This window comes from Rhizopus delemar, genomic scaffold (assembly GCF_000149305.1).
Source record: "Rhizopus delemar RA 99-880 supercont3.5 genomic scaffold, whole genome shotgun sequence".
Taxonomy (NCBI): Eukaryota; Fungi; Mucoromycota; class Mucoromycetes; order Mucorales; family Rhizopodaceae; genus Rhizopus; species Rhizopus delemar.
This window is the reverse complement of record NW_027137831.1, coordinates 704,542-718,578: the sequence shown is the minus strand read 5'-3', so window position 1 is coordinate 718,578 and position 14,037 is coordinate 704,542. Positions and strand designations below refer to the sequence as shown.

At 35.2% G+C, this 14,037-nt stretch overlaps 5 protein-coding genes and 1 non-coding gene across 6 annotated transcripts; 4 read left to right on the top strand and 2 right to left on the bottom strand.

Moving 5' to 3' along the window:
• Positions 1-321: 321 nt before the first annotated feature.
• On the bottom strand, positions 322-915 carry RO3G_07027 (uncharacterized protein; the record flags this gene model as incomplete). Its single annotated transcript, XM_067661617.1, has 1 exon — positions 322-915. One exon carries the CDS (start codon positions 913-915, stop codon positions 322-324), a length of 594 nt encoding a protein of 197 aa, XP_067517718.1.
• A 770-nt stretch (positions 916-1,685) lies between these two features.
• Positions 1,686-1,976, bottom strand: RO3G_07026 (uncharacterized protein; the record flags this gene model as incomplete). Its single annotated transcript, XM_067661616.1, has 3 exons — positions 1,686-1,693; positions 1,764-1,882; positions 1,948-1,976. The coding sequence occupies 3 exons, from the start codon at positions 1,974-1,976 to the stop codon at positions 1,686-1,688; spliced, it is 156 nt and encodes a 51-aa protein (XP_067517717.1).
• Positions 1,977-3,199: 1,223 nt separating this feature from the next.
• RO3G_07025 (uncharacterized protein) lies at positions 3,200-3,490 on the top strand (the record flags this gene model as incomplete). The annotated part of the gene is made up of 1 exon (XM_067661615.1): positions 3,200-3,490. One exon carries the CDS (start codon positions 3,200-3,202, stop codon positions 3,488-3,490), a length of 291 nt encoding a protein of 96 aa, XP_067517716.1.
• A 1,078-nt stretch (positions 3,491-4,568) lies between these two features.
• Positions 4,569-5,600, top strand: RO3G_07024 (uncharacterized protein; the record flags this gene model as incomplete). Its single annotated transcript, XM_067661614.1, has 1 exon — positions 4,569-5,600. The coding sequence occupies one exon, from the start codon at positions 4,569-4,571 to the stop codon at positions 5,598-5,600; it is 1,032 nt and encodes a 343-aa protein (XP_067517715.1).
• A 1,087-nt stretch (positions 5,601-6,687) lies between these two features.
• RO3G_19070 lies at positions 6,688-6,761 on the top strand. The gene has a single exon. It is a non-coding gene; the product is annotated as a tRNA-Asn (tRNA).
• A 698-nt stretch (positions 6,762-7,459) lies between these two features.
• RO3G_07023 (uncharacterized protein) lies at positions 7,460-8,491 on the top strand (the record flags this gene model as incomplete). Its single annotated transcript, XM_067661613.1, has 1 exon — positions 7,460-8,491. One exon carries the CDS (start codon positions 7,460-7,462, stop codon positions 8,489-8,491), a length of 1,032 nt encoding a protein of 343 aa, XP_067517714.1.
• Positions 8,492-14,037: the final 5,546 nt, after the last annotated feature.

The following is a 14,037-nucleotide window of genomic DNA, read 5'->3' as shown; positions in this document are numbered from 1 at the left end:
AGCATTACAAGGAGCATGAATACTAAGACCTGGATGTGCGGGCTCAGTCGAAGGTAAATTTTTTGTATGGTTAGTAATTATAGCCATAACAGTATCTTGAAACTTTGTTGTGTAGAGTCTTGATACAAAAAGAGAATTGAGGAGATTGCCTTCAGTGGATGAAACCTTAGCACCAATTGAAAAAAGACGAAAGTGATGTAAGGCATCAGCGAAGGATTGATCAGGCCTTTGCTTGAAGTTAAGGAGTAGCTTCATCCATGCTTGAGGTGTGGTTTGAGAGGCAAGGTCAAACTTTTCTTGTAAAAGGGCCTTAGCATCACCTCAGGTAACTTTTCTTTTTAATTCAACAACAGGCTTTTTGACATAGCGGCAAAACCAATCGAAGTGGAGATTATTGTCGCAAGATTCAAAGCAGATTTCCAAGTTTGATAACCAATGATCTTGAATTGAGACATTATGATCCCTGAAAGCTCTTTCGAACTCTCTCAGGAACATTTCTAAAGATGGCTCATTAGTGGCATTGTTATTATTTTTGTTACCCGAATGCTGAGTGAGTTGATACATCGCACTTGCAGTTGGGTTAACATTAAACTTGGGAAGTTCTTTGCTGGGAATATACTTATTATTAATGTGACGTGAGACAGGAGTCTCTTTCATCGCACTATTAAGGGAAATAATATTCACTTGATCAGCTATTAACTTATCAAAACGTTCTAAGGACTTTGTAGCGAAGGCCAACTTTTTATCATTGGACTCCAATCCTTCGAAATTGTTTTGCATTACGAATTGAATATTTTGGTCATTAATGCTGTCAATAATTTTCAACATGGCAGCTTTTTGACTACGAAGTTTATTAATAAAATCCTCAGGTGAGAGGGTTTCAGCGTTGTTGTTGGATGAAGACGCCTCGGTCATGGGAGTGTCTTCTTCGATTGTTGGATGGATCATATTATCGCTGGATGAGATGGATATCTTGTCCAACGAGGTGGCAACTTCATCTGGAGATGAGCGTGCTGGCGGCGGTTGTGGGTTAGGTTCGACGTCAGAATTCATCGAAAAAAATGTGGAATAGGCGTGTTATTTCTCTCGATTAATAAAAGTAATAAAATAAGTCGAAAAATCGATGAGTCTCTTGAACCTCTTTATTGAGTAAGGACGAGAGAGAGAGCCCATTCAATACAAACTACGTCTTAGAATATAATAATGTGATTTAGGGTCCGAGGTAGTACGGTATAAATTGTGTGGGCTGTTTATCGTATATAGCACTTTGGGCTATATATGATATACAGTCAAATTATTAGTTGAAGAATCTTTTGAGTGATCTCACACGACATTAAGAAAATTATTAAGGTAAATACGACAGTATACGACTTTATTAATAAAAAATATTGAGGGTATTTATACTTTTTGAATGTCTGGGTCTTTACCGCTATTTCAATTGATCGGTTAAAAGAATGATATGGAATATAAGGAAGGATAGTGGATAATCAATAGCCGCTGTCTACTTGACGAATCAAGGGACAATGAAGTAATTAAACTATTGATCTAACGATAATTATAGAATAGGATTGAACTGCCGTTGTTGTAATCAGGTTCCGATATAGCCTTTTAGAACGCTGGTAGGACAACAGGGCAAGATTGGCTATTGCAGAATTCTCACGTTTATTAATAGAGATCTGGTTAGACTATAATTCTGTAGTATCCAAGTTTATCCATGAATGTTCACTTTATTAGTTGTGTGGATACAACAACTAATAATATACCTTCACTTTCTGGTTCAGGAATTGCTGAAGAGTATTCAATGGTTTCCTCCTCGTGGTCATTAGTTTCATTTGCTCTTCTTGATTCTGTTTTTTTTTTTAACATTAGCACGGTTGTATTTCTGTTGGAAAATAAAAAAAAAAAACCTCTGTTTCTAACTCTGTCGATAAGTACATGGCCTCTTACAGTTCTCTTTGCAAGCATTCTATATCCATTGGGGTGTTTGATGCATTCAGAACAGGTGCAAACAATTTTGGTAGAGTTGAAGTTGTTCATGTTGTTTATAGTTTTTAAATTTGGAAATAGCAAAAAAATAGGTAGAAAGAGAAAACGTGCCTGATAAAAAAAAACATGTTAAATTTCAAAAAACAAAGTCGGTGCTTAAAGTAACTTTTTTTTTTTCCCTGGCTTTGTTTCATGGAATACACTAGATGCTCAAGGTACAAAAGATAAAAAAGAAAGCTCAAGTTCTGGTCAAATGTAAGTTTATAAAAAAAAATAATAGCAACCAAGTCTAATGTTGGTTTCTTTTTTTTTTCTTACATTAGGAATTCCTAATGGGACACATTCGGATGACGAACATGAACCTCATGAGCAAAGTTGTTCTTTCCAATACGATAAAACTATAAGAATAACAGACTTATATTGTTGCTTGTTACTGAAAAGTTATTTTTGGTAAAGAAAGTTGCCATTGCTCACATCTCTAATGGCTAATGGCTAATGGCTAATGGCTAATGGCTAATGGCTAATGGCAAATTACACCCATGTGCAAACATACAGTTGTTGGAATAATTGTTCGAATGTTTTGCAATTCTATACGTTTTGCTTTGTATCTCTGCAGTCAGATAAGATAGAACTACAGTAGGTCAAAAAACTGCTGCAAGGAATTCATTTTTCTTGGTTTTTGTAGCGCACATCCTGTTACAATGGCACAAACTGCCTCCGTTCCCACATAGTAAATCTTCTACATGTCTTGAAAAATCCGAAAGAGTTTAAGCCCTATTGGATAAGTATTGAATGAAGTATGAGATGCGCAATTTGAAAATTTGGAAAAACGAAAATTTGAACGGAATGAATTTATTTATTAATATTTAGTTGAACCTCCTTTTCTATTAATAATCTCTTGAGTTCTTTTCGAAATGTTATCTACATGACTTCCGAAAAGATATTTATCGAAATCAATTCATATTTTATCAAATTGTTCCCAAAGCACATTCGTGTTCTTTGCTCTACGTTCGTAATATTTGAGATTCAACTTCAATTGATGCCATACGTGCTCGATTGAATTTAAGTCCGGGCTCTGAGCTGGCCAATCGTTAATGTAGCTCTCTTGGTTACTACATAACTAGGCCATTGTAAATTATGCCTTGTGTTTTGGGTCATTGTCATGCTAAAAGTAAATGTTGAACCAGTCGAAATTGTAGTACTTCATAGTATCATGAAGCGTAGTGGTCAAAATATGCTGGTAAACGCCCGAGTACAACTTTCCATCGTAAATTTAGCAAGCATATCCTGGTCCTTCAGAGGTTATACAACACCAGGACATCAATTTGCTAGCTTCATGCTGGATTACAAAATCCAGGTCATGATGTTGAAGAAGGTCACTTGGCCTTTTCCGATAGTGATCATCACCATTAAAGCCCTATATGTTGATCTTGGTTTCATTAAAATAAACGATTTGTTGTCAGTCAACCATTGCCCAATCCTGATGCTCCTTGTTCCATTTTAACTGATACTACGTATGCACTTTTGTCTGAAATGGCTCCTTTTTTTCTATCAGAAAATGGAACTCCATTGATTTCAGTACGTTAATTTCTGACTGGTATGAGATATCGTAGCCAAATCCAACCAGCTCCCGGTATACCTCTTTGGAAGTCTTTAGAACCCCTTCCATGACTTTTCTTTTGATTAACCGCTTCGTCGCTTTGGAGACTACTGTAGGTCCACCACCTGTGCTCACTGTCCTACTTGAAAACAACGTTATAAAGTATCTACTAACAGTTGATTCATGTAATCCAGCCTCCTTAGCAATATCATATTTTGATGTGGATTCGGTTAATGTCTGTTTGAGATCGTTTACTTTCTCCTTTGACAGTCATTTATGCATACGATTGACGAGAGGGTAAAAAAGAGAAATGATTTAAACAAGGGAATATAAAATTTAAAATAAAGGAGTTGTAAGCACTCTTAAATACAGATAGCATTCTAATCACGTCAAAAGAGAGAAAAATTGTGATGGCAACCGGTTGGTTCATATTAAAATTCATTATTTCAAACAGATGTAAACAAGTAAAAAATACCGGATGTTTAAAATACTACCTTTAGCAGTATCAAATTCCACCAATAACCATTGCCCACATCCGAAAATTAACGAATAAATTCCCTTCCTATTGTGGCACAAACAGTCAAAGTTTGAGATAGTTTGGTGCAGTACCCATGGACAACCAGCTGTAAAATCTGAATTTTGCAATTCCTTGCAGCAGTTTTTTGACCTACTGTACGTACAATACCTCATTAGAAAGCGATAGTTGTGACATATAGCATATAAAAATTCAGGGTTACGGAATTACTTCCATATATAGTAAGATCAAATTGCGTCAAGCATATGCATTCGAACAATTTTTCCAACTCAATGCATTCTATAATGATGACATCGTTGCCGCTTCTGACATCACAAATACAGCATTACTAAATGATATAATAATGAAACAACGCTTTTGCTTTTAGTCAGAGCTTAAAATATATAAATAAGGCTGGATTTTGCAGTGTTTCCCTTCTATCTCGTACAGTCTATACTTCTTTATATCATGGTACATACTTTATCTCGTAGCAAGCAAGAAAGCATTCTGTCGCTGTTGAAAAAGGGTTTATCATACTCAGAAATCATGAAACATGTTCCAGGAGTATCAAGGTCCACTTTGAGCAAATACAAGGGCTTGTATACACCTGAACGTACTCGAGGTCATGCTGGTAGAAAGACTACTATAAGCTCAACAACAAAGAATTACCTGAAGAGAGAGCTTGTAAATGGTTCACTTAAGACTGCAAAGGACGTATGGTCATATTTAAACAGTATTGGTCATAAGATAGGCTATTTTGGTACAGTAAAAATGCTTCATAGTATGGGTTTCAATGCCCAAATTAAGAAGAAAAAGCCTCTCCTCAAAAAATGTCACATGGAAGCTAGACTAAAATGGGCTAAAGCTCACAAAGATTGGACAGAAGATGACTGGAGACGTATGGTGTTTTCCGATGAGACCAAGGTTAATGTTTGGGGTTCAGATGGCTGTAAGTACTTTTGGAAAAGACCTAGTGACAAATTGCAGCCTCATCATCTTGACCTTACAGTCAAAGGAGGAGCAGGCAGTGTGATGCTTTGGGGTTGTATGACGTGGGATGGTTCTGGATATGCCTGCGCAATTGAGGATGGTACTATGAAAGCATCAAATTATGTTCATATCCTGTCAACTACACTTATGGACAGTCTGAAGTACTATGGTTACGAACAGGAAGCTATTTATTTTCAACAAGACAACGATCCTAAGCACACATCAAAGCTTGCTCGTGCTTGGTTTAAGGAAAATGGGTTTAAAGAAGAGCATACTTTCAATTGGCCAGCTCAAAGTCCCGATTTGAATCCTATAGAACATCTCTGGCACCATTTAAAGCTGAGGCTGAGCTTATATGAAGGTAGGGCTAAAGGAGTGCATGATCTCTGGTCTAGAATCGAGAAAGAATGGAACTCTTTTACCAAAGAGCAATGCCAAGCATATATCAAGAGTATGTCAGCTCGTTGTAGAGCAGTTATTAAAGCTAAAGGCGGTTATACACGATATTAAATAAAAGATGATTCAATTGGAAAAATTGTTCGAATGCATATGCTTGACGCAATTTGATCTTACTATATAAGGAAGTAATTCCGTAACCCTGAATTTTTATATGCTATATGTCACAACTATCGCTTTCTAATGAGGTATTGTACGTAGTTCTATCTTATCTGACTGCAGAGATACAAAGCAAAACGTATAGAATTGCAAAACATTCGAACAATTATTCCAACAACTGTATATTCTTTTATATTATTTGTCATAAAAAATAATAAAGCAATCTATTTACTTGATAAACAAAAGTGTTTTGTATGTATTTGTTAATTATAACTGCCTTGTAACAAAATGTTAGCAGAACTTCTTTATTTTTTATTCTTTTAGAATATACACGTATTCTTTTTTTATAATGTAATAGCATTTGCATTTCTATAAAGTATATTTGTTGTTAGAGTACTGTTTTCATTTGAACAATGAATTTTTTATAGCTATACTCTTTTCTTTTTTTTTTAACTTCGTCTTTTTTTTTTTAACTTAGTCTTTTTTTTTTAACTTAGTCTTTTTTTACCAGGTCATTTTTTTCCCAAACACGATTATTTTTCTATGTTCTGTAACACGTTCGTAATGATCTAAGCTAAAAATCACAAACCACGTTCCTAATATGTATTCTTCTGAACAAAATAATCGCAAATTGCTTTTGATTTCCGCATTTTGCCCTCAAAAATAAAAAAAGAAGACATCGGTCTTTCAACAGTAGAGGGGAACAGGCTTTCCAAAAAAAGACTATTTGAAGAAAAAAAAAAAAAAAAAAAAAAAAGACACTTTTTTAAAACATGAACAACTTTATGAATACTTACCCTACAAAAAAAACAAAAATATCGTTAAATTTCTTTATTTTTTTCGCACCTAAATCTTTTTTCAAAATTCAAAAATGACCAATACAACGAAAGTTACATCTTTTCTCCAAAACCCATAAATATCTGTTAACCAAAAAATGTTCAATCTTGCGATATGCTTTATCCAATTGGAACGATTATTTGCAGTGTCAAAAAGGAATCAAAGGCGACTCCTGACTAAACGACGTCTCCGTCAACTATAAGTTGCTCTTATGGCGCAATTGGCTAGCGCGTCTGACTGTTAATCAGGAGGTTGGTGGTTCGAGCCCACCTAGGAGCGTTTGTTTTTCAATTTTCACCGATGTTTGAGTAACGTTACACGCATTGTGACGAAGCAAATAATAATATTGATGCCAATGATGACTGCGTCTTGTGAATCCCTATACTGAATCAATTCAAATTTTTTGAACCTTATTGTGACAATAGAAGTGAATAAAGAGGTCACACGAAGCAAAAGTGAAAGAAGTCAAAATATGAAAAAAGTCGAAAATTGAAAAAAGTTGAAAAATGAAAAAAGTCAAAAAAAAAAATAAGAAAAGCTAAAAAGAAAAAAAAAAAGAAAATATTCATATATACAGTGGGTGGAAAAATGGTTCCAATGTTTTTGATTTGCAACTTTAAAGCTTTATATCTTTGGAACTACAAATGGTAACGGCTCACAAAAACATGTGTTTTGTAGCGCATTTACAGCTAATATTACTGAAAAAAAATTTTGCTTGTATTGTTACACAATCGGGAAAAAATTAAGATTAAATACAAAAGCCAACATTGGAACCATTTTTCCACTACAACTATAGATAAGTTTATTTGTTATTTGGTGGAGCTTCCACCGGAGTTTTTTGGCTAATTATGAGTCATAGTATTCCGACTATCGCCGAAAAAGCCTATTTGACTTATAAAATTAATTTATCCCCGGTCAAACATTTTTTTTTCCTTTTCTTTCTTTATATATCGAAGCTTTAAGGTACCACTACACATATGGTTCGCGCTCTCTCTAAAAACAAGCAAGAAAACATCAAATCGTTGGTTTTACAGAACAAGCCATATTCAGTGATAATGGAACGTATTCCAAACTTAAAAAAATCCACCTTAAGCAGATATGCCAACAAGTTTTCTCCTGGTAGAGTAACAGCAAACCCTGGTAGAAAGGCTGTTTTAAGTGTTACCACCAAGTCTTATATACGTAAGCAGATTATTAATGGTACCCTCAAGACTGCGAAGGCTGTTCATAAGTATCTAGTATGCACTGGCTACACTATCAGTTACTCGGGCACCATTAAGGTTATGAAAAGCATGAACTTCCATGCTAAAATAAAGGTAAAAAAGCCTTTATTGACTAAGGTTCAGAAAGCAAGACGACTAGCATGGGCGGAAGAGCACAAAAACTGGACAAGCGATGACTGGAGACGTATGGTATTCAGTGATGAAACAAAAGTTAATGTTTATGGCTCAGATGGTTGCAAGTACTATTGGAGTCGACCTGATGATAAACTTCAATTCCATCATCTCGACTTAACAGTTAAAGGAGGGGGTGGTAGCATTATGGTATGGGGTTGTATTACCTATGACGGACCTGGTTATGCATGCTGGATTAGTGAAGGCACAATGAAGGCTTCTGATTACGTCGGAATACTTGGTACAACCCTTATGGACAGCCTTGAGTACTATGGTTACCATCCTCAAGGCATCTATTTTCAGCAGGATAACGATCCTAAACATACGTCTAAGCTAGCTAAGCAATGGTTCAAGGACAACAACTTCAAGTGTGATCATACCTTCAACTGGCCTTCACAAAGTCCAGATCTAAACCCAATAGAGCACATCTGGCACCACCTTAAGCTCAAGTTAAGTGCCTATGATACTAGGGCAAAAGGTGTGCATGGATTATGGAATCGTGTTGAAAAAGAATGGTCTACTTTTACAGCAGAAGACTGTAGGAGATACATAGATAGTATGCCAGATCGTTGCAGGGCTGTAATTGCTGCGAAAGGCGGTCATACAAGGTATTAATAAAATAATGCACATAGTGGAAAAATGGTTCCAATGTTGGTTTTTGTATTTAATCTTAATTTTTTCCCGATTGTGTAACAATACAAGCAAAATTTTTTTTCAGTAATATTAGCTGTAAATGCGCTACAAAATGCATGTTTTTGTGAGCCGTTACCATTTGTAGTTCCAAAGATATAAAGCTTTAAAGTTGCAAATCAAAAACATTGGAACCATTTTTCCACCCACTGTATATCCCATCTTTTTGTAAAGAAAATGTTAGTTAGTTTAAATAAATCATATATTTCTACTCAATAATTAACAAACTTTAACAAGAAAGTCCCTGTTTACCTAAACTTTTTACTCTACTTTAACTTTTATCAAGAAACATCGTATTGATCTTACACATAAGATCTGGTGGTCACTACTTATCAAGCATCTGCTTAAATTCCATACAAAACAACAACTTACAAGGCAATCACAACCTTAAATCAAGCTTTACAAGCAAACTTTACCCAATTTAACTCACTTACTACAAGCCAACCTTTAAAATAACATTTGGTGGTCACTACGAGGGAATAAACCAAATAAATCAAAAAATCACAGAAAAATATACAGTAGGTCACAAAACTGCTGCAAGGAATTGCAAAATTCAGGTTTTACAGCTGGTTGTCCATGGATACTGCACCAAACTATCTCAAACTTTGACTGTTTGCACCTCAATAGAAAGTGCATTTATTCGTCGATTATCGGATATGGGCAATGGTTATTGGTGGAACTTGAGATCGCTAAAGGTAGTATTATGAACATCCGTCATTTTTTACTTGTTCACATATGTTTGAAATGACGAATTTTAATACGACCCAACCGGTTGCTATCATAATTTTTCACATTCTTGACGAGATTAGAATGGTGCCAGTACATAAAAGCGCTTACAATTCCTTTATTTTAAATTTTATATTCCCTTATTTAAATTATTTCTCTTTTTTACCCTATCGTCAATCGCATGCCTAGACGGCTGTCAGAGGAGAAAGTAAACGATCTCAAACAGGCATTAACCGGATCCACATCAACGTATGATATTGCCAAGGAGACTGGATTACATTAATCAACTGTTAGTAGATACTCTAGACGGCTGTTTTCAAGTAGGACAGTAAACACAGGTGGTAGACCTACAGTAGTCTCCAAAGCGACGAAGCGGTTAATCAAAAGAAAAGTCATGGAATGGGTTCTAAAGGCTTCTAAAGAGGTGTACCGGGAGCTGGTTGGATTTGGCTATGATATCTCATACCAGTCAGAAATTAACGTACTGAAATCAGTGGAGTTCCATTTTCTGATAGAAAAAAAGAAGCCATTTCAGACAAAAACGCATACGTAGCATCAGTTAGAACGGGTCAAGGAGCATCAGGATTAGGCAATGAGTGACTGACAGCAAACAGTGTACTTTAATGAGACCAAGCTCAGCGTATAGGGCTTTGATGATGCTGATCACTATTGGAAACGGCCAAGTGACCTTCTTCAACATCATGTGTCGTATTTACCTTAATAATTTTCTTAATGTCGTGTGAGATCACTCAAAAGATTCTTCAACTAATAATTTGACTGTATATCATATATAGCCCAAAGTGCTATATACGATAAACAGCCCACACAATTTATACCGTACTACCTCGGACCCTAAATCACATTATTATATTCTAAGACGTAGTTTGTATTGAATGGGCTCTCTCTCTCGTCCTTACTCAATAAAGAGGTTCAAGAGACTCATCGATTTTCCGACTTATTTTTATTACTTTTATTAATCGAGAGAAATAACACGCCTATTCCACATCATGACCTGGATTTTGCAATCAATCACGGAGCTAGCAAAATGATGCCCTGGGGTTGTATAATCTCTGAAGGACCAGGATATGCTTACTAAATTTACGATGGAAACTTGAACTCGGGTGTTTACCAACATATTTTGAACACTACGTTTCGTGATACTATGAAGTACTACAATTTCGACTGGTCCAACATTTAGTTTTAGCATGATAATAACACAAAGCACAAGGCATAATCTACAATAGCCTAGTTATGTAGTCACCAAGAGAGCTATGTTAACTATTGGCCAGCTTAGATCCCCGACTTAAATTCAATCGAGCACGTAGGACATCAATTGAAGTTGAAACTCAACTATTACGAATATAGAGCAAAGAACATGGATGTGTTTTGGGAATGAGTTGATGAAATATGAAATGACTTCCATAAAGATCTTTGCCAAGGACATATAGATAACATTCCGGAAAGAACTCAAGAGATTATTAATAGAAAAGTAGGACCAACTAAATATTAATAAATAAGTTCATTCCGTTCAAATTTTCATTTTTTCAAATTTTCAAATTGCGCGCCTCATACTTCCTTCAATACTTATCCAATAGGGCATAAACTCTTTCGGATTTTTCAAGACATGTAGAAGATTTACTATGTGGGAACAGAGGCAGTTTGTGCCATTGTAACAGGATGTGCGCTACAAAAACCAAGAAAAATGGATTCCTTGCAGCAGTTTTGTGACCTACTGTAGATAAGGGTTACGTATTCTTCTATTGTTATATTTGTCATAAAATATTCGTATATGATTGACTGCGGCTGACTGTGATTTAGTTCCTGGATTTAATATAGTTTAACCGTGCAATTACGCAGCATCTTATCATGTAGCTTATTAATACTGTTTTCATATCGAGTTATGAATGATGGATACATCAAGTATGATTGTCCTCCTGTCTCTATGGATGAACTATGGACTCGTACGTTCGAGACTTGGTATGAAATTACCGAAAAAGAATGTCAAATTTATATTAAAACTATGCCTCAACGATGTATTGACATTGTAGAGAATAAGGGTCTTTAGATCAACTATTAGCGCACACTTTTAAATAAAAACTTTATTGTAAAACATCGGTCCCAAAATTGTACAAGTGTAGTCGGCATTTGTAATCGGTCATAACTCCATCAAATCTAATTTTATCGCCGACTAAATAATATTAACAGAAAGCCAAGACGCTATACTTTCGAATGATGTATAACAGGCTGTAGTTTATTTATCGTTTTAGTGTCTATAAATCCTACGGAAGCAAAAAATGCAAAACACTTGTACAATTTTGTGAGCCACTGTATACAGTAGCGGACAAAACTGGTGCACAAAACTTTTTTTCAGCTTTTAACTACCATTACTTGCTCATGGTGATTGCAATAGCTATGAAACTATATTAGAAGGAAGATATACTAGCCATTGTAATTTACGTGTATTCCTAGCATGACATTGTTAAAACTGAGCAAAGAGCATGCTTTTCATTTATAAAATTTTATATTTTCTAAAAACCGCAAAAGTGGCTAAAATCTAAGACTTTGTATAATCATCTCACCTCTTAATATTATCGAATATTCTTCTTGGCATATGCTAGTAGTATGTGTGTATATCATTTTCAATAAAAGAGCCCAGCCCTTTAACTGTTCTTTTCCAAAGATAATCTACCCTTTTTGGTCTAGTGTCGTACCGTCATAGCTTTGCCTTCAATTGCCACCGGACATGCTTAAGAAGACTTAAGCCGGGATTAGTGGTAACTAACCTCTTAGCACAGAAGCCCTGCTATCAAATATTGATTTTGTGGCATGTCTTGCCTTGTGCTTTGTGTCATTGTCATGCTGAAACGAGAGATTACGATATTTTAGACCACTATACCCTAGGCTTTTGTGGTATGTAGTAGGCGAAATACATGTGTATATCTATGACTTTATTACAACATCGTATACTTGACACAAATATCTTGGTCCTCAATATCTAATACAGCCTTAAAATGTAACAGAGCAGCATTGTTTGATCACCGTAAAAAGATCGCTAAGGTTGCTCGACTTGCTTTCAATATTAGTGTATACTATCTGCACTCATAACCTTCATGTTTTTTTCATTGCTAAATATGATGGACTTCCAGCCCTCTATAGTACGCGATGGTTTGTCATGATACCACTTTCATCGCTTTTTCTGGCTTATACAGCTAATGAAAATCTTCGATTCCTTAGTTCCAGACTCAAAATCTAGCTTCCTTCACTGCCTTCTGACTGACAGTTTGCTAATACTGTATCCTAAGGACCTCAAAAAGAGCTGAGCATCAGACGCTATGCATAAGGGTCCTTGTCGAAACTTTAGGTGGATGATTGCATTAGTTATTTTGCTAACTACGACCGATCGACTACCACGGTCACAAGCCTTGATGTTCTTTTCTTCCTTTCTTATCCTGTTGATTGTCCATTTGGAGATTCTTGCTACCCTAAAAAGATCCGCTGCCGTACGAACTAAGTGTATTCGAAATCTCAGAGCTTCGCTTTTACAGTTGCTTATTTTCTTAAGCATATAAGGCAGGTACTTTGTTATAGTGAATAGGGTAAAAACAAAAGGGGGAATTCAATGGGAAATACAAAATAAGCATGAGTTTATGCATTTTTCAAGAGCTACTAAAGCTCACTAATATACTGTGAAATCTGAAAGCAAACGGGAGAGATATGAGGAAAATTGAAGGAAGGCTAGACAAGTACTATATTTTTGGCGAAAATTGAAATATTCAAAAAATCACTAAAAATGACCTTATGCCTGCGGGATGTCCGACACAGTTCCCGTTTACATATCATAATGTATCTTTTAGACTGCCTTTCAGATGGTATATGCCACAAAAGTCGCAAACATATGGCGGAGATGCAATACTGATTTTCATTTTTGTGCACCAGTTTTGTCCGCTACAGTATATATCCCATCTTTTTGTGAAGAAATCTGTCATGTTTTGACATGTCAATAAGATAACAGTCTTATCATTCTAAGCTAAATCTTTACAAATGAGTTTAAATAAGAATAGATCCTGATAATTACCAACTTCCCTGAACAGCCAAGTTTCACTTTCATCTCAACAGTTGATTATGAACATCAGTTTATAAAATTTTTCTTATACATGTCAAATCATATCGGTCGTTGTTAAGGATACATAAGATTATAGTCACTTTATTTTAGTAAAAGGAATCTAATATGATCCTAAATAATATGTTGACATAACTTGGAATCATTTATAACATTATTCCCAACACAGATCAATAAAAGACTTTGATTAGATTTTTATATTAAGCTTTATTCATATTAACTTCACATAGTCAAATGTATGGCGTGGTTGTAATATAGTTTATTGATGATATGAGCATGTTGAATAAGGAATGACAATTACTTACCGGATCATCATTAAGTCACGTAAACGTTTATCCTAACTGAGATATTATTATTAGCCGTAATATCCAATCACAGAACTAGAGGATTTTATATCCATCCGTACCGTCTCCTAAATAGTCCTTCATCCAGAGTTATCTGAAACCATCCCAATAGCATAATTGACAATACAAGCTAGGAACAGGCTAAACTAATAATTAGAAATAGTAATCATCTATTCTGTCAAATTGATCATAAATCTGTCCTAATTCTTTATCCGTATCATGTCTATAAATACTCTCACTTTTTACATGTAGAATTATTTTTTTATCATATATTCAATCTT